The sequence below is a fragment of the Tachyglossus aculeatus genome, chromosome 12, assembly GCF_015852505.1.
Source record: "Tachyglossus aculeatus isolate mTacAcu1 chromosome 12, mTacAcu1.pri, whole genome shotgun sequence".
Lineage (NCBI taxonomy): Eukaryota > Metazoa > Chordata > Mammalia > Monotremata > Tachyglossidae > Tachyglossus > Tachyglossus aculeatus.
Window position 1 is genome coordinate 14,168,519 of NC_052077.1, and position 26,587 is coordinate 14,195,105.

Here is a 26,587-nt window from a genome sequence, read left to right on the forward strand (position 1 = left end):
GTCACTGAGGCCCAGAGAAGTGAAGTGACTCGCCCAAAGTCACACAGCTGACAATCGGCGGAGCCGGCATTTGAACCCAGGACCTCTGACTCCAAATCAATCAATCGTATTTATTGAGCGCTTACTGTGTGCAGAGCACTGGACTAAGCGCTTGGGAAGTCCAAGTTGGCAACATATAGAGACAGTCCCTACCCAACAGTGGGCTCGCAGTCTAAAACAGAGAAGCGGCGTGGCTCAGTGGAAAGAGCCCGGGCTTTGGAGTCAGAGGTCAGGGGTTCGAATCCCGGCTCCGCCAATTGTCAGCTGTGTGACTTTGGGCAAGTCAGTTCACTTCTCTGGGCCTCAGTCACCTCATCTGTAGAATGGGGATTAAGACTGCGAGCCCCCCGTGGGACAACCTGATCACCTTGTTACCTCCCCCAGTGATTAGAACAGTGCTTTGCACATAGTAAGCGCTTAATAAATGCCATTATTATTATTATTATTATTAAAACTCCAAAGCCCGCGCTCTTTCCACTGAGCCACGCTGCTTCTCAGCGCTGGTGCTCTGTACAGAATAAGCATTTAATAAACACTACCGATAGATTGGCTCCTATTCACAGCTTCAAACCCCAATAAATCCAAGACACCTGAAGACGAAAATCCGGCACTTAACCTTATCCACCTCCAGGTCAAAAGCAGAGGTGAGGTCCGCCAAGAAGTGAACGGCCTCTCGGGTGAAGAGGGTGCGATGCTCACGCTCCAAACCACGAGGAGGAAGCCCCAGGTCCACAGCGGCCGCCATCTGAAATGGACAAAAGCATCCAGGCGCTTAATAAATGCCATTATTATTATTATTATTATTATTACCATCATCATCATCCAGGGCCAAAAGGCACCATGAGAACAAGCCCAAAGCCAAAGGACGCACCCGCTAGTCAAGCCAAAGATGGGAACGGAAAAGCTGGATTTCACTTTATTCATTCATTCAATCGCATTTATTGAGCGCTTACTATGTGCAGAGCACTGGACTGAGCGCTTGGGAAGTACAAGTTGGTAACATATAGAGACGGTCCCTACCCAACAACGGTCTCACAGTCTAGAAGATGCAATTTCCAGTTGTCTCTGTTGTCCAGGCGTATATAATTTATTTAAGTGTCTGTCTCTCCCGCTAGACCGTAAGTGACTTGAAGGCAGGGATGGGGTCGTCTATCTTTTTGAATTTTCCCAAGCTATTAATTAGTACAGTGTTCTGCACATTGCAAGTGTGCAATAAATGCTACTGATTGTGATGCGCTTTATAAAAGCGAGGGGCTGCTCCAGCGGGCAGGCGCCGGAGTAAGTCACCAGGAGTGCCATCAATCAATCAATCAATCGTATTTATTGAGCGCTTACTGTGTGCAGAGCACTAAGCGCTTGGGAAGGACAAGTCAGCAGCACATAGAGACAGTCCCTACCTAACAGCGGGCTCACCCAACGCGTGAATCCCCATTTCGTTTAAAAGTCAAGGAGCTGAGTTCGCTTGGGACACTTTGCCCGCAGATCTTCATCCTTAGTCCACACATTTTGATTGAAAGCTCCGTGTCGGGAACCCCTGTTATTGATCCTGACATTTAGTACAACTCCACGGCCTCCTCCTTGACCCCTTGACCCCTCAGCCACTTGTTAATTAATAACCAATCGGTTATTAATCAATCAGTGAGTGGTTATTTACTGAGTGTGGTGTGCAGAGCGCTGTACTAAGCACACGTCAGACCGTGAGCCCACTGTTGGGTAGGGACCGTCTCTATATGTTGCCGACTTGTCGTTCCCAAGCGCTTAGTACAGTGCTCTGCACACAGTAAGCGCTCAATAAATACAACTGATTGAGTGAATGAATGGAGTTGGGAGTCACAATCCACGCCCACAAGGAACTTCAGACAGACATTAAACCGGGCATCAGTGGCGTGAGCAGCAGCGTGGCTCAGTGGAAAGAGCCCGGGCTTTGGAGTCCGAGGTCGTGGGTTCAAATCCCGCCTCCCTCAACTGTCAGCTGTGTGACTTTGGGCAAGTCACTTCATCATCATCATCATCAATCGTATTTATTGAGCGCTTACTATGTGCAGAGCACTGTACTAAGCGCTTGGGAAGTACAAATTGGCAACATATAGAGACAGTCCCTACCCAACAGTGGGCTCACAGTCTAAAAGGGGGAGACAGAGACCAAACATACTAACAAAATAAAATAAATAGAATAGATATGCACAAATAAATTAAATAGAGTAAAAAAATATGTACAAACATATATACATGTGCTGTGGGGAAGGGAGGGAGGTAAGATGGGGGGATGGAGAGGGGGACGAGGGGGAGAGGAAGGAAGGGGCTCAGTCTGGGAAGGCCTCCTTCACTTCTCTGTGCCTCAGTTACCTCATCTGTAAAACGCGGATTAAAACTGTGAGCCCCCCGTGGGACAACCTGATCACCTTGTAGCCTCCCCGGTGCTTAGAACAGTGCTTTGCACATAGAAAGCGCTTAACAAATACCATCATTATTATTAAAAAAAAAATTAATGTGGATCACTCCCTCCTCCCCCAGTAATGCTAGCTAATCACAGCTTCACGGACACAGTTCATTCCTGGTTTTCCTCTTTATTCTGACTACTCTCTCGGGTTCATTCATTCATTCATTCTCCCCCTTTTAGACTGTGAGCCCAATGTTGGGTAGGGACCGTCTCTATATGTTGCCAATTTGTACTTCCCAAGCGCTTAGTACAGTGCTCTGCACATAGTAAGCGCTCAATAAATACGATTGATGATGATGATGATTCAATCATATTTATTGAGCCCTTACTGGGTGCAGAGCACTGGACTAAGCGCTTGGGAAGTCCAAGTTGGCAACATCTAGAGACGGTCCCTACCCGACAGCGGGCTCACAGTCTAGAAGGGGGAGACGGACAACAAAGCAAAACATATTAACAAAATAAAATAGAATAGTAAATATGTACAAGTAAAATAAATGGAGTAATAAATCTGTACAAACATATATACAGGGGCTGTGGGGAGGGGAAGGAGGTAAGGCAGGGGGGATGGCGAGGGGGATTGATTAAATGATTCATTGATTCCTCTTCTGCTTTTCATCCCTTAACTTTGGGGGTCCCTCAAGGCCCTACCCTCGGTCCCATCCTCTTTTCACTCTATACTCCCTCCCTCATAGAGCCCTTCTGCTTTAAAACGTTCAAACAACTCTCCCCCTCCTCCCTTACCTCGCTAATTTCCTACTACAATACAGGACGCTCCCTTTGGTCCCCTAATGCCAACGTATTCACAGTACCTCAATCTCGTTTATCTCACTGCCGACCCCAGCCCAAGTCCTCCCTCTGGCGTGGAACTCCTTCCCCATCATCATCAATCGTATTTATTGAGCGCTTACTGTGTGCAGAGCACTGTACTAAGCGCTTGGGAAGTACAAGTTGGCAACATACAGAGACAGTCCCTACCCACCAGTGGGCTCACAGTCCCCCTTCATATAAGACAGACTGCCATTCTCCCCACCATCAAAGCCTTCATTTTCCCGACTCCTCCTTTTACATCTGTACCCTTTAAGCACTTCACAGTGCTCTGCACACAGTAAGCGCTCAATAAATACGATTGATTGATTGATATTCACCCTGCACTCAAACCCACAACCCTTTTATGTACATATCTCCAATTCATTTTAATGTCTGTCTTCCCCTAGAGACTACAAGCTCCTTGTGGGCACGGAACACATCTACCAACTCTCCAAAGCGCTTAGTACAGCGCTCTGCACATAGTAAACGCTCAATAAACGTCGATTGATTGATGGATCTGCTCCAACTGCTTCCCCTACTACTTCTAAGAGAATGATTTCCAATTTATCTTGCTAGGCCTTTCCCCTTATCTGCAATCTTGTGCCCACTGTTGGGTAGGGACTGTCTCTGTATGTTGCCAACTTGTACTTCCCAAGCTCTTAGTACAGTGCTCTGCACACAGTAAGCGCTCAATAAATACGATTCATTGATTGATTGATTCTCTTTCCTGCAAGGTACTTCCATACAGATGTACTGACGGCACCTCTCACGTTCAACATAATTAAAAACTAAATTAACCTCTCCCCAACCTTAGTAGACAAGACTGCCATCCTTCCTGCTTTCCAAAGCCCGCAAACATGGCTTTATCCTTGATTCCTCACTCTCCTTCAATTCTCACATCTGGTCTGTTACTGAATCCTATCAGATTTTTCTCCACTTTTCTCAGATCAACCCTCCCTTCTCAGTCCAAACCGCCAACACCTTGGTACTGATAGCCTGTATCCACCCCAGTGCTTAATTAATTAATTAAGCAATTTATTAATCTTCTCCCCGGGTCGCATTTTCCCTGTCACATCAGCTCTGGCACTACCTTAGCACCTCTGGACTCACACCTTTCACTGTACTTCTTTACATTTAATTTTAGGCACTACACTATTTGAGCCTTTCCTCCCATTTGGAAGGTATTGTACGTGTCTCCCCTGGTAGACTGTAAACTCTCTGTGGCCACGGATCATGTCTTCTTCTACTCACCCAACTGCTTAGCATTAGTGCTCGGCCCACTATTAATATTATTAATTGATAGACTGACCTTGCAGCTCATGATTTCTTGTAACTCTCCAGTACTTTCTGAGACTCAGAGCCTGAACTGTTGATTCCCAAGGTCAGGGCCACAGAGCCAGTACATTTTCTATTCCTAGCTTAAAATGAGATTCTGAAAATCACGAGCTGTGGCTCCCTACATTAACAAGACAAAAAAACTCTGTCACCTCTAAACACAATGCTACTCCGTACTACCAGGTACTGCTGTGACTAAGCAAGCTATAAAAAGAGAAAAACTGAACTCCTGCAAAAAAAATTGGGAGAAATACATTGTGCAGGATTATTGCTCGTTAGTCGACCACCTTTGGGACGGTAATCAACTTTCCCCTCACTTTGGCCTGGGTAGAACTGGTCAGAGGAATCTCTGGTCAATGAACCCGGCCTGAACGGTCACCTCTCTCAATAACGTTGTTTTCGAAGCAACGGGCCGTAGGGTCTCGGGCAAAAGTCTACATTGTGGAACATAGGATAAACAATTCACGTGCAAATTTTCGTGATGGGGGAAAGAAAACCTGGGAAATCACTCTGAAGATGCTATTGACAGCACTATTCCCTTGAATGAGTTTCTCTTTAACAGAATTTTACTTTTGAGTCATGTAGAGTAATCAATCAATCAATCAATCGTATTTATTGAGCGCTTATTGTGTGCAGAGCACTGTACTAAGCACTTGGGAAGTACAAGTTGGCAACACATAGAGACAGTCCCTACCCAACAGTGGGCTCACAGTCTAGAAGGGGGAGACAGAAAACAAAACCAAACATACTAACAAAATAAATTACATAGAACAGATATGTACAAGTAAAATAAATAGAGTAATAAATATGTACAAACATATATGCATATATACAAGTGCTGTGGGGAAGGGGTAGTGATGACTTGCACCTGCCTGTCTGTATCTTAATTTATTTTACAATGCAGATAGATTCCTGTTCTCCCCCATAATTAGACTGTCAGCCTCATGTGGGTCAGGGCCTGGGTCTGACCTGATTACCCTATCTCTATTCCCAGAGCTTAGCTCAATGTTTGGCACAAAATAACATAAATACCATAATTATTATAATGTCACTAGTAACTTATTACTTGTATAACACATTGTTGAGATGCCTTTGAACTTTAGAGCAGCAGTAATCCTCTCTTAGAAGGCAAATCCCAATTCTAATAACTGCCTTGCCTAGAGTTGCAAAGTGAGCCAATTACAAAGTTAAACTCTAACTCAAGATTTGTTCTTCCCAGTCACGATCTCTGCCAATTGGACCCAACCGCTTATGGATTGTTTTTTCCAAAGAAAAGCCATTTTTCTTTATTTTAAACATCTGACAAGTTAAATATATCTTCAAGGCAATTAGCATGAAGTGTTCATGAAATGCTGATCGAATTCTACAACCATGTGCAAAAAGACTGACCTCTGAATTCTTTTACTCTTGCCGAAAAAGAATATCAAAAATACGTGTTTACGGACTATAACTATATAACACTCCTCTCTCATATGTGCACACAACAAAGTCACTGTAAATGATCCATACTATTTCTCGATATTGCTTGCTCTATCACTGTTCCATGGGTAAATTTCAAATACAACTAAAATTTACTATAAGAAGCACTAGATGAATTGTCAAAGTAATTTAATTTTAATATGTCACAAAGCTACCTCATGGTTAAAATAAAGAATACAGGTTCGTTACACTGTTGGGTAGGGACTGTCTCTATATGTTGCCAACTTGTACTTCCCAAGCGCTTAGTACAGTGCTCTGCACACAGTAAGCGCTCAATAAATACGATTGATGATGATGAAATACCAATTTCAAAAGGCAAACGCTGCAGACAAAAGAAAAATAACCAAAAATGCCCACTTTTGGACTGGGATGGAAAAGAAAATCAAGAATTAGAGATAAGAAGATTAAAAAAAAAAGTCGGATAATGAGGCCACCAAGGGACAGTGACCATGTCTAATTCCCACCTGTTTAACCTCTCCCAGCATTTAGTACAGTGCTCTACACATAGTACACGCTTAATACTATTACTGCTAAGCCTATCTGCCTTATTTTTCCCTAGAGCAGTTACTACTTTCAACTGATGTGAATTTTCTAAAGAATGGACATAAAAAAACTACGTTCTACTCACAGTAATTTTCAAAGGTTCTCCTTAAAACCCCCGCAGCAGTGATTTAAGAAGTTCTGCAGAGGAAATGTGGTTGAATGACTGGTTAACCTTTCAGTATTTGCTTAAACCGCGATATCGGCCTAAAACTTTGGACTTTCACTTCCTGATAACCCCGCAATTCTGCAATCTGTTCTTCAATTTATTTCGCTTTTCTGCTGCCTCTACAAGGGGTAACAGAATGAACGCAGTTTTAGAAGTGATCCAAAGCAATAGGAAAAAATATAGCAGAACGTGTTGGGCGTCACCTCCTCTCCTACAGACCAGCAAAGCACTGGCTTAACTCGAAGGGGGCTTATGTCAAGTCAAAGGCGCCGTTATCCAGAGGTGGCCAGTGGCAGCTCATAATAATAATAATAATTGTGGTATTTGTTAAACGCTTGCTATGTGCCAGGCACTGTGCTAAGCGCTGGGAGGGAAACAAGCAAATGGGGTTGGACACAGTCCCCTGTCCCACGTGGGACTCATGGTCTCAATCCCCATTTTACAGATCATCATCATCATCAATCGTATTTATTGAGCGCTTACTATGTGCAGAGCACTGTACTAAGCGCTTGGGAAGTACAAATTGGCAACATATAGAGACAGTCCCTACCCAACAGTGGGCTCACAGTCTAAAAGGAGTGGGCTCACAGTCTAAAAGGTAACCACAGATGAGGTAACTAGGGCCCAAGATCACACAGCAGACAGGTGTGGGTGTCAGGATTAGAACCCATGACCTTCCGTCTTCCAGGCTTGTGCTCTATCCATTGTATCATATCCAATCCATAAGAGAGGCCCATTCAGAAACGATAAGAATCCTCACCCGACTCGGCCTCACCCTTAGCTCCAAAGTGGGAACTGGACAGCTGCACCCAAACCCATCAGCAGCTGAAGAAAACCTCCCAGGCTGCCCGTCCATCACCATATCAAGCAAAAACTCTCTCACCCTCGGCCTCGCTCCTCTCCAACAACAATTCAGAGCACCCTCTTTGCTCCAAACCATTCAGTGTACCTTGCCCTCATCGCTCTCACTGTCCAGCTCTTGCTCCCGCCCTCTTCAATCTCTTTCCATTTTCAAAGCCCTACACAAAAGCAGTTCCTCTTCAGGAAAGCCTCTCCCAAAAGCTCGATACAGTGCGCTGTAAAGTGAGTACTCAAATGCTACTGATTATGATGTCTACACCTACGGCCTCCACTTCCTCCCCTACAATTCCCTCCTTGATCCCCTCCACTCCACAGAAACTACCCTCTCTAAGGTCACCAATGACACCTCTTTGCCAAATCCAAAGGCCTCTGCTCCGTCCTATTCCCCCTCCACCTTTCAGCGGCTTTGGATACTGTGGCCCACCCCCTTCTTCTGGAAACGTTATCTAACCTTGGCTTCGCTGACACTATCCTCTCCTGGTTCTTCTTCTACCTCTCTGGTTGCTCCTTCTCAGTCTCTTTTGAAGGCTCCTCCGCTGCCTACCACCCTCAACTGTAGGATTCCCTCAGGCCTCACTTCTGGGCCCCCCTTTTATTCTCCATTTCCACTCATTCCCTTGTTGGGTAAGGACCGTCTCTACATGTCGCCAACTTGGACTTCCCAAGTGCTTAGTACAGTGCTCTGCACGCAGTAAGCGCTCAATAAATATGATTGAATGAATGAATGCTCCACCCTCCCTCTGCTCTACCCCCTTCCCCGCCCCACAGCACTTGTGTATATTTGTACATATTATTTTATTTATTTTATTAACGATGCATATATACCTATCATTCTACTTCTCTATTTTGATGCTATTGATGCCTGTCTACTTGTTTTGTTGTCCGTCTCCCCCTTCTAGACTGTGAGCCCGTCGTTGGGTAGGGATTGTCTCTATCTGTTGCCGAATTGTACTTTCCAAGCGCTTAGTACAGGGCTCTGCACGCAGTAAGCGCTCAATAAATACGATTGAATGAATGAATGCTTCTGTCCCTAATGGGTAGTCGTAGCGTACAGCCTTTTGCAAGGGGATAGCTGCGTTTATCGCCCCGGTACCGCCCTGTCATCCACAGGTTAAAAATGTCCTCCTCCCTGATCAACTGTTCAGTCATTCATTCATTCAATCGCATTTATTGAGCACTTACTATGTGCAGAGCACTGTACTAAGCGCTTGGGAAGGACAAGCTGGCAACTGGAGGGAGATTTCTGGTGCTTTTACCAGCACCGAGTGAGAATATTCATTAAAACAGTACCTTAGTTGGTACTTCTGAGGAAGATGTAGGTCTCTCACTGCTGAAGACAAAGGGGCGGCAGTTGATATTTTTCTCTTATCATGGTGAGGATTGAGGGTAGAGCACCATACCAGGTACATGGGAACCTACAAAAGAAGGAAAAACCAAGAATAAATTGAGGATAGGTGTATAATTTCTCCCAGTCTTAGTGAAGCCATCTCAACAGACACCCATAACATTTACATACCCCATTAACTTACTTGCTTATTTCATTTTTCCAAACTCCAGCACTTGCACCTCTATTTCTCCTCCTGCTCCTACTGAATGTATACCCCTCGTGCCCGCCTGTCACTCCCATTATCATCATCAATCGTATTTATTGAGCGCTTACTGTGTGCAGAGCACTGGACTAAGCGCTTGGGAAGTCCAAGTTGGCAACATACAGAGACGGTCCCTACCCAACAGTGGGCTCACAGTCTTTGTAAGATCCTTAAGAACTGAGACCGTGTTTTCAATTTTGATTATATTCTCCCACATGCCCAATACAGAACTCTGCATACAGGAGGAGCTTAATAAACCCAATTGGATGAATGAACGATTAGGCGTACGGGTCACCCTGTATCTCCGAGTTCAACAACAAGTGGGTACCAGCGGTTTCCACTTGTGCCGGCAAAATGAACCCAGCACGTCACCTATTAAACTTCAAATCCGCGGGTGGTGGAGATAAAGTGGGAGCCTGGAGTCCTAAGAAGCGGGATTGAGGAGGAGCCGGGGGTTTTTAGGAGGCGGACGGCCCGACCGTGACCGGGAGAGGCCACTGAACTTCTGAGGGTGCCCGCTCCGCCGAAAACTGGCCCTGAAACGAAAACCCAGCAGAGAAAACTCCATTATAGCGCCGCTTTGAAACCTCTTCAGGAGAAAGGCCCGGGAAGGGACCTCAGCTGTGAGAATGAACACGACAGTTCATACTGTTGTTTTAGACTGTGAGCCCACTGTTGGGTAGGGACCGTCTCTCTATGTTGCCAACTTGGACTTCCCAAGCGCTTAGTCCAGTGCTCTGCACACAGTAAGCGCTCAATAAATACGACTGATTGATGGATTGATTGGTATTACAGAGGGGATGATTTTTGACTGTTTAAAATCCACTGTTGGCGTACATTTACTCGCAACAGTTAACGTTAAACGGCTGGAATGCTAATTAACTACAGGCAATCCCTCCTAAATCCACAGCACCTGAAACCTGGAAAAAAGCCTTGCACTATCTGCCCTGACCCTATTATAGCCAATCACTGCAGATAAATCAAGTCTCCATCCCTTCTTTCACTGTTCCCAGTGACTTTCTTTCCAAGCTTCTGTACCCCAAACCGAGTCCCCCCGGTCCTCCTCCTCCTCCTCATCAATCGTATTTATTGAGCGCTTACTATGTGCAGAGCACTGTACTAAGCGCTTGGGAGGTATAAATTGGCAACGTATAGAGACAGTCCCTACCCAACAGTGGGCTCACAGTCTAAAAGACTCATTCCTCATTCCGGCATTTTAAAAAATGAAGCCCAGAGACACCAGGGGCTACTACTGCCGACCAAGCATGGATGCTCCTCCCCACCCCATCTCAATAAATACGATCGATTGATCCCGGTTGAAACTATTTAAATGGAGACGGGGGTGGAAAAGGTAACTAGGGGAGGAGAGAGGGCATCACAGTTCTCGCCAATCTCGCTGCCACCATCACCTAATCCCGGGGGGGACTTTGGTCAGGAAGATGGGGCTACAAACAGTCAGGGAGTGCTAGCCCACTGATCACCGTTGGGTAGGGACCGTCTCTATATGTTGCCAATTTGGACTTCCCAAGCGCTTAGTACAGTGCTCTGCACATAGTAAGTGCTCAATAAATGCGATTGATGATGATGATGTTTTTTTAAAATGGCACACGGAGGTATAGGAGGACTGGAGGGACAGGGGTGGCGGGGGGAGTTTGAACCTTGGGGTGCAGGGAGAAAGCAGCAAGGTTTTGGGGAACAGAGGATGGGATGAAGGAAGGAAGGGACGGGGAGAGATTTAAAGGTATTTTTACTTACCTGTAGTGCTCCCCTATCACACCGGGCTGCCGCTGGAATGGAAACTAACTAATTGCCGGTTTACGGGCAAACCTACCCTATACCATAACCATAATTACAAGGAATAAAACCCGGCAGCCCCACGGGTCGCCTGTACTGATAACAGTGATAAAAGAAGCAGCGTGGCTCGGTGGAAAAGAGCCCGGGCTTTGGAGTCTTTATATGTTGCTAATTTGTCCTTCCCAAGCGCTTAGTACAGTGCTCTGCACACAGTAAGCGCTCAATAAATACGATTGAATGAATGAATGAGTCAGAGGTCACAGGATCAAATCCCAGCTCCGCCAATGGTCAGCTGTGGGACTTTGGTCAAGTCACTTAACTCTCTGGGCCTCAGTTCCCTCATCTGTAAAATGGGGATGAAGACTGTGAGCCCCCCCGTGGGACAACCTGATCCCCTAGTAACCTCCCCAGCGCTTAGAACAGTGCTTTGCACACAGTAAGCGCTTAATAAATGCCATTATTATTCATTCATCCAATCGTATTTATTGCGCGCTTACTGTGTGCAGAGCACTGGACTAAGCGCTTGGGAAGTCCAAGTTGGCGGCTATGTGATCCTCAGATACATATCTATTCTATTTATTTTATTTTGTTAGTATGTTTGGTTTTGTTCTCTGTCTCCCCCTTTTAGACTGTGAGCCCACTGTTGGGTAGGGACTGTCTCTCTATGTTGCCAATTTGTACTTCCCAAGCGCTTAGTCCAGTGCTCTGCACACAGTAAGTGCTCAATAAATACGATTGATTGATTGATCGATCTGGGGATCAATTTTAGGAAGGCGCATACGTCAGTCCTATTCCTATTCAATAAATATGATTGATGATGACGATGATGATGCTAGTTTTAAATAGTCAAATCAATCAGTGATGTTTACTGCACACTTACTGCGTGCAGAGCACTGAACTAAGCGCTTGGGAGAGTTCAGACAATAGTGTCGGCAGACGTGATCCCTGCCTGGAAGAAATTTATAGTCTGCAGGGGGGAGATGGATATTAAAATAAATTAAAGATGGGGGAAATGGCAGAGTCTAAGGAGATGTACCGGACGGGCAAATATCAAGGGCTTACGGGGTACGGATCCAAGTGCGTGGATGATGCAGGAGAAAAATGGGAGTGGGGGAAATAAGAGTTTAGTCGCAGAAGACCTCTTGGAGAGTTGTGATTTTAGGATGCCTTTGAAGGTGGGAAGAGTGGTGGTCTGGGGGGTACGAAGGATGCTTTGCCCACTAACTTCTGTCTTTTTTTTACTCAGTGTGACAAACCCGAGAGTCCCAAACCCACTTTAGTCCTTGCCCCCCGTGTTGCCCACCGCAGGTGGTCTCAGGAAACAAAGTTAAAAGAACTCTATATTAATAAAGGAAGATGGTGAATTTTGGGTAGGGACTGTCTCTATGTGTTGCCAATTTGTACTTCCCAAGCGCTTAGTACAGTGCTGTGCACATAGTAAGCGCTCAATACGATTGATGATGATGATGATAAACTTTTAACAAATGCCATCCTTATTGTTAATTTTAACAAATACCATGGTGATTATTATTAATAATAAAACCCTATTTGGCTCACCCAGGAGAGCCATGGGGTCAGCTGAGGCCTCCGCTCCACAGCGCCCCCTTGTGTCCCTCCGGGCGGCAGCCAACCGGAAGCGCCCTCCCTCGCGCTCCCCCTCCACGTGACCCATCGACGCCTCCGCGCCCCCTGACGTCATCACGCAGCCGCCGCTCTGCGTCCGCCGTCGGGCGCGCGCCTCGGCGCCCCGCCCCTCCCTCAACCTCTCGCGAGAGGGAAATAATGATTCATTCATTCATTCATTCAATCGTATTTATTGAGCGCTTACTGTGTGCAGGGCACTGTACTAAGCGTTCGGGAAGTGCAAGTTGGCAACATATAGAGACGGCCACTACCCAACAACGGGCTCACAGTCTAGAAGAGGGAGACAGACAACAAAACAGAACATGTGGACAGGTGTCAAGTCGTCATAATAAATAGAAGTAAAGCCAGATAATAATAATAATAATAATGGCATTTATTAAGCGCTTCCTACGTGTCAAGCGCTGGGGAGGTTACAAGGTGATCAGACTGTCCCACGGGGGCCCACATTAATCCCCATTTTCCAGATGAAGGAACTGAGGCCCAGAGAAGTGAAATGACTGGCCCAAAGGCACACAGCTGGCAATTGGCAGGGGCGGGATTTGAACCCATGACCTCAGACTCCGAAGCCCAGGCTCTTTCCACTGAGCCACGCTGCTTCTCATTAACAAAAAAAACCAGAATAGTAAATACGGACAAGTAAAATAGAGGCGGAACTTGAACCCAGGACCTCTGACTCCGAAACCCGGGCTCTTTCCACTAAAACTACCGCGCGCCCCCATCCCGCTCGGGCACGCGCTCCGGCACCCAAGCGCTTTTCCTCTCCTCCCGTTCTTCAACCTCTCGCGAGAAGACGCCAGCCGCTTTTTCTCTCCTCTCCCCGCCTCAACCTCCCGCGAGAGGAAGCGCTCGGGCGCGCGCCCCGGCGCCAACCTGCTTTTTCTCTCGTCTCCCACAACCTCTCGCGAGAGTAAGCGCCTAGCCGCTTTTTCCTCTCCTCCTCGCCCTCAACCTCTCGCGAGAGGAAGCGCCCAGCCGCTTTTTCCTCCTTCCCCCCAACCTCTCGCGAGAGGAAGCGCTCGGGCGCGCGTCTCGGTACCCAGCCAGTTTTTCTCTCCTCTTCTCCTTCACCCTCTTACGAGGAAGCGCCCAGCCGCTTTTTCTCTCCTTCCCCCCCGAAGCTCTCGCGAGAGGAAGCGCTCAGGCGCGCGCCCCGGAGCCCAACCTCTCCTCCCCCCCCAACCCACTCCCTCAACCTCTAGCCACGCGCCCCGGCGCCAAGCCGCTGTCTCTCCTCCCCTGCCTCAACCTCTCGCGAGAAAAAACGGCCAGCCGCTTTTTCTCGCCTCTCCTCCCTCAACCTCTCGCGAGAGGAAGCGCCGAGCCGCTTTTTCCCTCCTCCCTCAACCTCTCCCGAGAGGAAGCGCTCGGCCCGGCGCCCAGCAGGTTTTTATCTCCTCTCGTCCTTCAACCTCTCGCGAAAGGAAGCGCCCAGTCGCTTTTTCTCTCCTCTCCCCTCCTCAAGCTCTCGCGAGAGGAAGCGCTCGGGCGCGCGCCTCGGCACCCAGCCGCTTTTTCCTCTCCTCCCCGCCCTCAACCTCTCGCGAGAGGAAACGCTCGGGCGCGCGCCCCGGCGCCCAGCCTCTTTTCCTCAATCTCTCGCGAGAAAAAGCGCCCAGCCACTTTTTCCCTCTTCTCTCAAGCTCTCGCGAGAGGAAGCGCCCAGCCGCTTTTTCTACCCCCCCAAACTCTCGCGAGAGGAAGCACTCGGGCTCCCAGCCTATTTTTCTCACCTCGCCCCCCCCCCAGCCTCTCGCGAGAGGAAGAGCTCGGGCGCGCGCCCCTGTGCCCAGCCGCTTTTTTCTCTTCTCTCCTCCCTCCACCTCTTGCGAGAGGAAGCTCCCAGCCCCTTTTTCTACCCCACCACTCCCCAACCTCTCGCGAGAGGAAGCGCTCGGGCGCCCAGGCGATTTTTCTCACCTCCCCCCAACCTCTCGCGAGAGGAAACGCTCGGGCGCCCACCCGCTTTTTCTCACCTCCCCCACAACCTCTCGCGAGAGAAAGCGCCCGGGCGTGCGCCCCGCCTCTTTTTCTCACCTCCCCGCTCAACCTCTCGCGAGAGAAAACGCTCGGGCACCCAGGCGCTTTTTCTCACCTCCCCCCCTCAACCTCTCGCTAGAGGAAGCGCTCGGGCACGCGCCCCGCCGCTTTTTCTCACCTTCCCCCCTCAACCTCTCGCGAGAGGAAACGCTCGGGCTCCCCGCCGCTTTTTCTCACCTCCCCCCCCCCCTCAACCTCTCGCGAGAGGAAGCGCTCGGGCGCGCGCCCCGCCGCCTTCTCTCTCCCCTCTTCCCTCCACCTCTCGCGAGAGGAAGCGCCCCGCCGCTCCGTCCCTCCTCAAGTCTCGCGAGAGGTAGCGCTCTGCCGCCCAGCCGCTTTTTCTCACCTCCCCCCTCAACCTCTCGCGAGAGGAAACGCTCGGGCACCCCGCCGCTTTTTCTCACCTCCCCCCTCAACCTCTCGCGAGAGGAAGCGCTCTGCCGCCCAGCCGCTTTTTCTCACCTCCCCCCTCAATCTCTCGCGAGAGGAAACGCTCGGGCGCCCAGGCGCTTTTCCTCACCCCCCCAACCTCTCGCGAGAGGAAGCGCTCGGGCGCGCGCCCCGGCGCTTTTCCTCACCTCCCCCCTCAACCTCTCGCGAGAGGAAGCGCTCGGGCGCGCGGCCCGCCGCTTTCTCTCTCCCCTCCTCCCTCCACCTCTCGCGAGAGGAAGCGCCCCGCCGCTCCGTCCCTCCTCAAGTCTCGCGAGAGGAAGCGCGGTGCGTGGGGCCGCCCGTCGTCGTCGTCGTCTCCTCAGGGTGGCCGCCATTTTCGGCGGGCTGAGGCGCCGCCCGCCCGCCCGCCCGCCCGGCCCGATGTCGGCGGGTCTGGAGTCGTCGCTGGAGGCGAGCCTGACGGGCGTCGGCGGCGGCCCGGCGCGTTCCCGCATCTTCAAGATCATCGTCATCGGCGACTCCAACGTGGGCAAGACGTGCCTCACCTACCGCTTCTGCGCCGGCCGCTTCCCCGACCGCACCGAGGCCACCATCGGCGTCGACTTCCGCGAGCGGCCCGTCCTCATCGACGGCGAGCGCCTCAAGGTCGGCAGGCACGCCGCCGCCTCCTCGGAACCACCGATCGATCGACAGATCGATCGGTCGATCAGTCGTATTTACTGAGCGCCCACTGTGTGCGGAGCACTGCACTGAGCGCCGTGTGAGGACCGGTCAGTCAGTCATTCAGTCGTAGTGAGCGCCCGCTGTGTGCGGAGCACTGCACTATTCATTCATTCATTCAGTCGTATGTAGTGAGCGCCCACTGTGTGCGGAGCGCCTGGGAAGGACCAGTCAGTCATTCATTCAGCCGTATGTAGTGAGCGCCCACTGTGTGCGGAGCACTGCACTGAGCGCCTTGTGAGGACCAGTCATTCATTCATTCAGTCGTATTTATTGAACGCCTATTGTGTGCGGAGCACTGCACTAAGCGTTTCTTGCGAGGACCAGTCATTCATTTAGTCGTATTTAGTGAGCGCCCACTGTGTGCGGAGCACTGCACTAAGCGCCTTGTGAGGACTAGTCATTCATTCATTCATTCAGTCAGTCGTACTTATTGAGCGCCCACTGTGTGCGGAGCACTGCACTGAGCGCCTTGTGAGGACCAGCCAGTCATTCATTCAGTCGTATTTATTGAGCGCCCACTGTGTGCGGAGCACTGCACTAAGCGCCTTGTGAGGACCAGCCAGTCATTCATTCAGTCGTATTTGGTGAGCGCCCACTGTGTACAGAGCACTGTACTAACCAGCCGGCCATTCATTCAGTCGTATTTATTGAGCGCCCACTGTGTGCGGAGCACTGCACTGAGCGCCTTGTGAGGACCAGTCAGTCATTCATTCAGTCGTATGTAGTGAGCGCCCACTGTGTGCGGAGCACCGCACTAACTGGTCAGTCATTCATTCAGTCGTATTTAGTGAGCGCCCACTGTGTGCGGAGCACCGCACCAAGCGCCTGGGAAGGACCAGTCATTCATTCATTCATTCATTCATTCATTCAGTCGTATGTAGTGAGCGCCCACTGTGATCACCGCACTGAGCGCCTTGTGAGGACCAGTCATTCATTCATTCAGTCGTATTTATTGAACGCCTACTGTGTGCGGAGCACTGCACTAAGCGTTTCTTGCGAGGACCGGTCATTCATTTAGTCGTATTTAGTGAGCGCCCACTGTGTGCGGAGCACTGCACTAAGCGCCTTGTGAGGACTAGTCATTCATTCATTCAGTCAGTCAGTCGTACTTATTGAGCGCCCACTGTGTGCGGAGCACTGCACTGAGCGCCTTGTGAGGACCAGCCAGTCATTCATTCAGTCGTATTTATTGAGCGCCCACTGTGTGCGGAGCACTGCACTAAGCGCCTTGTGAGGACCAGCCAGTCATTCATTCAGTCGTATTTGGTGAGCGCCCACTGTGTACAGAGCACTGTACTAACCAGCCGGCCATTCATTCAGTCGTATTTATTGAGCGCCCACTGTGTGCGGAGCACTGCACTGAGCGCCTTGTGAGGACCAGTCAGTCATTCATTCAGTCGTATGTAGTGAGCGCCCACTGTGTGCGGAGCACCGCACTAACTGGTCAGTCATTCATTCAGTCGTATTTAGTGAGCGCCCACTGTGTGCGGAGCACCGCACCAAGCGCCTGGGAAGGACCAGTCATTCATTCATTCATTCATTCATTCATTCAGTCGTATGTAGTGAGCGCCCACTGTGATCACCGCACTGAGCGCCTTGTGAGGACCAGTCATTCATTCATTCAGTCGTATTTATTGAACGCCTACTGTGTGCGGAGCACTGCACTAAGCGTTTCTTGCGAGGACCGGTCATTCATTTAGTCGTATTTAGTGAGCGCCCACTGTGTGCGGAGCACTGCACTAAGCGCCTTGTGAGGACTAGTCATTCATTCATTCAGTCAGTCAGTCGTACTTATTGAGCGCCCACTGTGTGCGGAGCACTGCACTGAGCGCCTTGTGAGGACCAGCCAGTCATTCATTCAGTCGTATTTATTGAGCGCCCACTGTGTGCGGAGCACTGCACTAAGCGCCTTGTGAGGACCAGCCAGTCATTCATTCAGTCGTATTTGGTGAGCGCCCACTGTGTACAGAGCACTGTACTAACCAGCCGGCCATTCATTCAGTCGTATTTATTGAGCGCCCACTGTGTGCGGAGCACTGCACTGAGCGCCTTGTGAGGACCAGTCAGTCATTCATTCAGTCGTATGTAGTGAGCGCCCACTGTGTGCGGAGCACCGCACTAACTGGTCAGTCATTCATTCAGTCGTATTTAGTGAGCGCCCACTGTGTGCGGAGCACCGCACCAAGCGCCTGGGAAGGACCAGTCATTCATTCATTCATTCATTCATTCATTCAGTCGTATGTAGTGAGCGCCCACTGTGATCACCGCACTGAGCACCTTGTGAGGACCAGTCATTCATTCATTCAGTCGTATTTATTGAACGCCTACTGTGTGCGGAGCACTGCACTAAGCGTTTCTTGTGAGGACCGGTCATTCATTTAGTCGTATTTAGTGAGCGCTCACTGTGTGCGGAGCACTGCACTAAGCGCCTTGTGAGGACTAGTCCATTCATTCATTCAGTCAGTCGTACTTATTGAGCGCCCACTGTGTGCGGAGCACTGCACTGAGCGCCTTGTGAGGACCAGCCAGTCATTCATTCAGTCGTATTTGGTGAGCGCGCCCACTGTGTGCGGAGCACTGCACTAAGCGCCTTGTGAGGACCAGTTAGCCAGTCATTCATTCAGTCGTATTTGGTGAGCGCCCACTGTGTACAGAGCACTGTACTAACCAGTCGGCCATTCATTCAGTCGTATTTATTGAGCGCCCACTGTGTGCGGAGCACTGCACTGAGCACCTTGTGAGGACCAGTCAGTCAGTCAGTCATTCAGTCGTACTTACTGAGCGCCCACTGTGTGCGGAGCACTGCACTAAGCGCCTTGTGAGGACCAGTCATTCATTCAGTCGTATTTATTGAGCGCCCACTGTGTGCGGAGCACCGCACCAAGCGCCTGGGAAGGACCAGTCATTCATTCATTCATTCATTCAGTCGTATGTAGTGAGCGCCCACTGTGATCACCGCACTGAGCGCCTTGTGAGGACCAGTCATTCATTCATTCAGTCGTATTTATTGAACGCCTACTGTGTGCGGAGCACTGCACTAAGCGTTTCTTGTGAGGACCAGTCATTCATTGTCGTATTTAGTGAGCGCCCACTGTGTGTGGAGCACTGCGCTGAGCGCCTTGTGAGGACTAGTCATTCATTCATTCATTCAGTCAGTGGTACTTATTGAGCGCCCACTGTGTGCGGAGCACTGCACTGAGCGCCTTGTGAGGACTAGCCAGTCATTCATTCAGTCGTATTTGGTGAGCGCCCACTGTGTACAGAGCACTGTACTAACCAGTCGGCCATTCATTCAGTCGTATTTATTGAGCGCCCACTGTGTGCGGAGCACTGCACTAAGCGCCTTGTGAGGTCCAGTCAGTCAGTCATCCATTCAGTCGTATTTAGTGAGCGCCCACTGTGTGCGGAGCACCGCACTAACCGGTCGGTCATTCATTCAGTCGTATTTAGTGAGCGCCCACTATGTGCAGAGCACTGCACTAAGTGCCCGGGAAGGACTAATCATTCAGTTGTATTTAGTGGGCGCCCACTGTGTGCGGAGCACTGCACTAACCGGTCGGTCATTCATTCAGTCGTATTTATTGAGCGCCCACTGTGTGCAGGGCACCGCACTAAGCGCCTTGTGAGGACCAGTCAGTCATTGTCGTATTTAGTGAGCGCCCACTGTGTGCGGAGCACTGCGTTAACCGGTCGGTCATTCATTCAGTCGTATTTATAGAGCGCCCACTGTGTGCGGAGCACTGCACTAAGCGCCTGGGAAGGACCAGCCAGTCATTCATTCAGTCGTATTTATTGAGCGCCCACTGTGTGCAGTGCACCGCACTAACCAGTCGGTCATTCATTCAGTCGGATTTATTGAGCGCCCACTGTGTGCGGAGCACTGCACTAAGCGCCTTGTGAGGATCAGTCACTCATTCAGTCGTATTTATTGAGCGCCCACTGTGTGCGGAGCACTGCTCTAAGCGCCTGGGAAGGACCAGTCAGTCATTCATTCAGTTGTGTTTAGTGAGCGCCCACTGTGCGGAGCACCGCACTAACCAGTCGGTCATTCATTCAGTCGTATTTATTGAGCGCCCACTGTGTGCGGAGCACCGCATTAACCAGTCATTCATTCAGTCGTATTTAGTGAGCGCCCACTGTGATCACCGCACTAAGCGCCTTGTGAGGACCAGTCAGTCGTTCATTCAGTGAGCTCCCACTGTGTGCGGAGCACTGCACTAAGTGCCTTGTGAGGACCAGTCAGTCGTTCATTCAGTCGTATTTAGTGAGCGCCCACTGTGTGCGGAGCACCGCACTAAGCGCCTGGGAAGGACCAGTCAGTCATTTATTCAGTCGTATTTAGTGAGCGCCCACTGTGTGCAGAGCACTGCACTAAGTGCCTGGGAAGGACCAGTCGGCAGCGGATGGACACGCTCCCTATCCATCAATAATAATCATAATGGTGGCATTTATTAAGCGCTTACTGTGTGCGAAGCGCTGTTCTAAGCACTGAATAGTAATGACAATTCATTCATTCAATCGTATTTAGTGAGCACCCACTGTGTGCGGAGCACTGCACTAAGCGCCTGGGAAGGACCAGTCAGTCATTCATTGTCGTACTTAGTGAGCGCCCACTGTGTGCGGAACACTGCACTAAGCGCCTGGGAAGGACCAATCGGCAGCGGATAAACACGCCCCCAACCCATCAACAGTAATAGCGATGGCATCTATTAAGCGCTTACTTTGCGCAAAGCGCTGTTTTAGGCGCTGAATGGTAATGACAATTCATTCAGTCGTATTTATTGAGGGCTTACTGTGTGCAGAGCACTGGACTAAGCGCTTGGGAAGGACAAGTTGACAACAGATAGACACACTCCCTACCCGTCAACAATAATAATAATGATGGCATTTATTAAGCACTTACTATGTGCAAAGCGCTGTTCCAAGCGCTGAATAATAATGACAATTCATTCAATCATATTCATTGAGCGCTCACTCTGCAGAGCACTGGACTAATCACCTGATTAGTGCGGATAGACATGGTCCCTACTCATCAACAATAATAATAATGATGGCATTTATTAAGCGCTTACTATGCGCAAAGCGCTGTTCTAAGCGCTGAATAATAATGACAATTCATTCATTCAGTCGTATTCATTGAGCGCTCACTGTGTGCAGAGCACTGGACTAAGCGCTTGGGAAGTACATGTCGACAACAGATAGACACGCTCCCTACCCATCAATAATAATAATAGTGATGGCATTTAATAAGCGCTTACATGTGCAAAGCACTGTTCTAAGCGTCGGGGAGGTTACAAGGTGATCAGGTTGTCCTGCGTGGGGCCCACAGGCTTCATCCCCATTTGACAGATGAGGGAACTGAGGCCCAGAGAAGTGAAGTGACTTGCCTAAAGTCACACAGCTGACAATTGGCCGAGCTGGGATTTGAACCCATGACCTTTGACTCCCAAGGCAGCGCTCTTTCCACTGAGCCACGCTGCTTCATTCATTCAGTGGTATTTATTGAGTGCTTACTGTGTGCAGAGCACTGGACTAAGCACTTGGGAAGTACAAGTCGGCAGTAGATAGACACGCTCCCTACCCATCAATAATAATAATAATAATAATGATGGCATTTATTAAGCACTTACTATGTGCAAAACACTGTTCTAAGCGCTGAATAATGACAGAATTTGTTCATTCATTCAATCGTATTTATTGAGCGCTCACTGTGTGCAGAGCACTGGACTAAGCACTTGGGAAGTACAAGTCGGCAGCAGACAGACACGCTCCCTACCCATCAATAATAATAATAATGATAGCATTTGTTAAGCGCTTACTATGTGCAAAGCACTGTTCTAAGCGCTGGGGAGGTTACAAGGTGATCAGGTTGTCCAATGAGGGGGGCTCAAAGTCTTCATCCCCAGTTTACAGATGAGGGAACTGAGGCCCAGAGAAGTTAAGTGACTTAAGGTCACACAGCCGACAGTTGACAGAGCCGGGATTTGAACCCATGACCTCTGACTCCCAAGCCCGGGTGGGCCCTTTCTGTTGAGCCACACTGCTTCTGATTACAGGCTCACAGTCTAGAAGGGGGAGACAGAGGTCATGGGTTCGAATCACGCCTCTGCCACTTGTCAGCTGTGTGACCTTGGGCAAGCCACTTAACTTCTCTGTGCCTCAGATACCTTTCATTCATTCATTCATAAATGCCATCATTCATTCAGTCGTACTTATTGAGCGCTTACTGTGTGCAGAGCACTGGACTAAGCACTTGGGAAGGACAAGTTGGCAACACATAGAGACGGTCCCCACCCAACAGAGGGCTCACAGTCTAGAAGGGGGAGACAGAGAACAAAACAAAACATTTTAACAAAATAAATAGAATATATACAAGTAAAAAATAGAGTAATAAATACATGCAAACATATATACAGGTGCTGTGGGGAAGGGAAGGAGGTAAGGCAGGGGGGATGGAGAGGGGCATCTATAAAGTGCTGATTAAGACCGTGAACCCCACGTGGGACAACCTAATCACCTTGTATCCATCCCCCCCAAGCACTTAGAACAGTGCTTCGCACATAGTAAGCGCTTAACAAATACCATTATTATTATTATTATTATTATTTGTGCCTCAGTTAATTGGAATTAAGACTGAGAACCCTATGTGGAACAGGGACAGCGTCCAACCTGATTATCTTGTTGCTAACCCAGTACTTAGTACGGTGCCTGGCACATCATCATCATCAATCGTATTTATTGAGCGCTTACTATGTGCAGAGCACTGTACTAAGCGCTTGGGAAGTACAAATTGGCAACATAGAGAGACAGTCCCTACCCAGCAGTGGGCTCACAGTCTAAAAGGGGGGAGACAGAGAACAAAACCAAACATACTAACAAAATAAAATAAATAGAATAGATATGTACAAATAAATTAATAAATAAATAGAGTAAAAAAATATGTACAGACATATATACAGGTGCTGTGGCACATAGCAAGCACTTAACAAATACCATTATTGTTATTTCTATTAATAATAAGAACTTGTTTTCAGAGTTTGGCTACTAGCTTTATCCTTTCTTGCCCAGATCTCTTCCTCATCAACATCTCCACAACCTCTCTGTACTGTCCTCTTTTTTATTAAAACCTTTGGCTGGAAGTAATCGTGTGTGGTGTCAGTCATACTCATCGATTGTCATTTCTGCTCTTTTCACTGAATTTTCTCCTTTTATATTGGCCCAGGGATTGAGGAAGCCTGCTTCCAAACTGCATTACTTCTCTACATCCTGCCTCTCTCCTGGTTTTCGCTTCCCAGACTTTTGGGTGCCTTCACGTGTTGCTTCATTGCTGAATTTTAAACTTTCTTTTCAGAGGGCATCCATTTTGTTGCCGTGGAAATAAAATTCCAGTTGTGGAAGTTATATAGTGCATATATGCATACGTTTCTATCAGAGTAATTTATGAGGTTTAAAAAGTCAGAGAGGATGAATTTGTATACAGACAGACCTTCGAAAGGAAAGGTTGAGACACACACGGTTAAGTTCCATTTGAAACTTGCTTTTCCCCTAAATTGTGAAAAAATTCGATCCCGAGAATCTGTAACAATTCAGACATGCCTCTTAGCCAGAAATGTCAAGAAGAATCTTGCCCAGCAACCAACCTACTCATTTTTGGTCTCTATTTATTCTACTTTTCTCCTGACGATTTATCCTTATAGAGTTTAATTGAGTAGTTATGGTATTTGGGTGTCCAGTGCAGTGCACTGTACTAAACTAGAGAAGCAGCGTGGCTTTGTGGCAAGAGCACGGCTTGGGAGTCAGAGGTTGTGGGTTCTAATCCTGCCTCCGCCCCTCGTCAGCCGTGGGACTTTGGGCAAGTCACTTAACTTCTCTGTGCCTCAGTTCCCTCATCTGTGAAATGGGGATTAAGAGTGGGAGCCCCACGTGCGACAACCTGATTAACTTGTATATGCCCCAGCACTTAGAACAGTGCTTTGCACATAGTAAGCGCTTAACAAAAACCATCATTAATATTATTTTTATTACTAAACGGTTGGTCAGGCAGCCTGATGTCTTTTTCCAAAGGGATTCTGTATAATGTACTTCAGTAAGTTTTTTTTTTTAATGTGATTGCTAGTTTTGTTCTTTTTTTAAATCATCAGATGCCTATTGGCAGAAGGTAGCTGAGAGATTGTTAGAGAAGTAATGTGCTTGGGATTTTAAGGAATTAAAATTCATGATCAGAGAAAAGAACCTAAATAGTAACACGAAGACGTCCTCGTTACTTAGATAAATTGGGAGGCCCTAGGTGTCGTTGCCATTAGATGGAGCTTTTTGGCATGTATCTTTCAGAAAGAAACTCACATCAAATTAAGGTTGAATTGTGAAAATCGTACCATTTTTAATTTAGGTAAATGATGAGCAGTAGTGAAACTGCACCATTAAATAGTGAGGATTTAGTGTTAGGATTTAACAGTTAGGCAAGTTGTCATCTCGGTTGGAACTTAATTTAGAAAATATATGCAAGCGATTAAAATGGGATAATTGTGAAGCATGTATATTCAGTTTGACTAATGGCCTAGATTAAAGCAGAAAAAAAAAATCAGTATCTGTGGAACAGACATTACATTTTTTTCCTAAGGAATTTAAATAGGACTACTGCTCAGCAAACACTTTTTGACTTCACTTCTCCCAAAGGGAGTTACATTTTGTTGTAATTTAAGATATCCAGTAACTGTCTAAGTAACCATCCATTCAAGAGCAAAACCATATCACCTTGCTCTACCTTCCATGAGAAGACAGCGACTGAGTCAGGTCTCATGAGTCCATCATTGTTATACTTAAAGGGCTTTAAATGTAAAAGTTGCACATTATCCTTTAGCAAAGGCAACTCCCTTTTTACAGTACCACGAGCTTCTAGAAAGAGAATCATTTGGACTTATTGAGCATTTACTGTACTTGGGAGAGTATGGTATATAGAACAGTGCTCCAGGCTTGGCACATAGTAAGCGCTTAACAAATACCATTATTATTATTATATTATAACATTCCCTGCCCACAATGAGCTTGCAGACTAGAAAGAGTCAAATAAGTGTTGGCAGTTTGTATATTTTAAATTTTTTTTTTTTGGCAAGTCCGTTAACACCTTTATGAATTGGAGGTTTTAGGGCAGGAGAGACAACACCTCCTGGAAAATGTACTGTTGTGCTTCGTCTGACCACAACACCCCGGCTTTTTTCTAGGCATGATTTTGAGGTGGTGAATTCACCTTCAACTATAAAATGGAATTGGGCTGGGGGGATGGCTCCAGATAGAGATTGGAACGAAGCAGTGCACCAGGACAGAAGCGGGAGAGGAGGTGAGGCAGAGGGAGAGAAACTCGGGCCAGGTGGTCAGAAAAAGTCCCTAGGAATAATGGAGGGGAAGGGATCTACACTGGTCGTCTTAGTTACTGTAGGGCTCATTTGTCACGTTCGGAAAATAATCAATTCCAGTTCAGTGTGTGGGAAAACGTATCTTCCAACATAATGGTTCACAGTATTCCTACAGGGAACGCATTAGACCTATATTCCCCACCTCTAGATTGTAAGCTCGTTGTGGGCAGGGAACGGGCCTGTTTATTGCTATCGTACTCTCCCAAGTGCTTAGTACGGTGCTCTGCACACATTAAGCACTCAATAAAGACAATTGAATGGAAGAAGGAATATATCCTGGGCTGGGCCTGTATACAGGCCAGCCTAACGGAGTCAGGGCCCGCGGTTAAGCAGGGTTCTGTTAGATAATAAAAAATAATGGTGTGTGTTTTTTTTTCCATTTCAGATCCAGTTGTGGGACACAGCAGGACAAGAACGGTTCAGAAAAAGCATGGTCCAGCATTACTACAGAAATGTCCACGCTGTCGTCTTTGTGTACGATATGACAAACCTTGCCAGCTTTCAGAGCCTGCCATCCTGGATAGAGGAGTGCAAACAGCATTTACTTTCCAGTGACATACCACGGATTTTGGTGGGAAATAAATGTGACCTGAGGAGTTCTCTTCAGGTGCCCACAGACTTGGCCCAAAAGTTTGCCGACACCCACAGCATGCCGCTCTTTGAAACCTCTGCTAAGAACCCCAATGACAATGATCACGTGGAAGCTATATTCATGACTCTGGCTCATAAGCTTAAAAACCACAAACCACTAATGCTTAGCCAGCCTCCCGATGACGGAATTCCTTTGAAACCTGAAACAAAGTCTTCAATGGCCTGCTGGTGTTAAGATTGTGGTATCCTGTTCTCACCTTACGTTGAGAGATGCTTAAACAAAAAAAAAGGCCGAGTTTTGGTGTCAAATATAGGAACTTCGCGACACTTTTTTTTTCCCCTTTCAGGTCAGGTAGTCTCAGCGAAGTTGTGTGTGGCTGCCCAAAGTAAGTAGGCTTTAACCAATTCTCAGAGTGGAGGAAATGACTTATCCTTTGCTCCTAGAGATTGCACAGTACTTCATTTCAGATGTGCTTCAGATTTTCTTTGCAAGGATGAAATGGAGGAGAGTCTAGGAGTCTTATTTTAACGTTGGCTCTCAAGCTACCTTTTGTGGCCACTTTTTGACATCTGCACTACCATTTGCTTGGTACAAAAAGGGCTAAGGAGAGAGCTATCGTGGAAAGACATGAGAGGAAAGACAGGGAGGCTAAGAAAGGACCTGTAGAGCTGAGCCCTCCCTCAGGCTCAACGCTTATTCTTCCCACCCCGTGGCGATGGCTTTCTCCCTCCA

The 26,587-nt window shown here is 48.2% G+C and overlaps 2 protein-coding genes across 6 annotated transcripts in view; one reads left to right on the forward strand and one right to left on the reverse strand.

Moving 5' to 3' along the window:
* The window catches only part of LOC119935737 (malate synthase, glyoxysomal-like), a 40,064-nt gene extending 30,398 nt beyond the window's left edge, over positions 1 to 9,666 (reverse strand). For 3 of the 5 annotated variants that reach the window (XM_038755197.1, XM_038755196.1, XM_038755194.1), the window contains exons 1-2: positions 8,961 to 9,046; positions 656 to 784 (exon numbers count right to left, since the gene is read on the reverse strand). In XM_038755197.1, coding sequence (XP_038611125.1) covers positions 656 to 784 — 129 coding nt within the window. In that variant the 5' untranslated portion in view covers positions 8,961 to 9,046. Of the gene's footprint in view, positions 1 to 655; positions 785 to 5,700; positions 5,779 to 8,960; positions 9,086 to 9,631 lie in introns of those variants that run through there. The other 2 variants (XM_038755198.1, XM_038755195.1) reach the window with 2 other exon arrangements.
* Positions 9,667 to 15,547: 5,881 nt separating this feature from the next.
* On the forward strand, positions 15,548 to 26,369 carry RAB33B (RAB33B, member RAS oncogene family). The gene is made up of 2 exons (XM_038755290.1): positions 15,548 to 15,772; positions 25,649 to 26,369. The coding sequence occupies exons 1-2, from the start codon at positions 15,548 to 15,550 to the stop codon at positions 26,087 to 26,089; spliced, it is 666 nt and encodes a 221-aa protein (XP_038611218.1). The 3' UTR covers positions 26,090 to 26,369.
* Positions 26,370 to 26,587: the final 218 nt, after the last annotated feature.

Bases quoted from the DNA above. Each gene is read 5' to 3' on its own strand.
- RAB33B (XM_038755290.1), top strand. From the start codon at position 15,548: ATGTCGGCGGGTCTGGAGTCGTCGCTGGAGGCGAGCCTGACGGGCGTC. The intron at 15,773-25,648 runs GTCGGCAGGCAC...TTTCCATTTCAG, and splicing joins TCGACGGCGAGCGCCTCAAG to ATCCAGTTGTGGGACACAGC.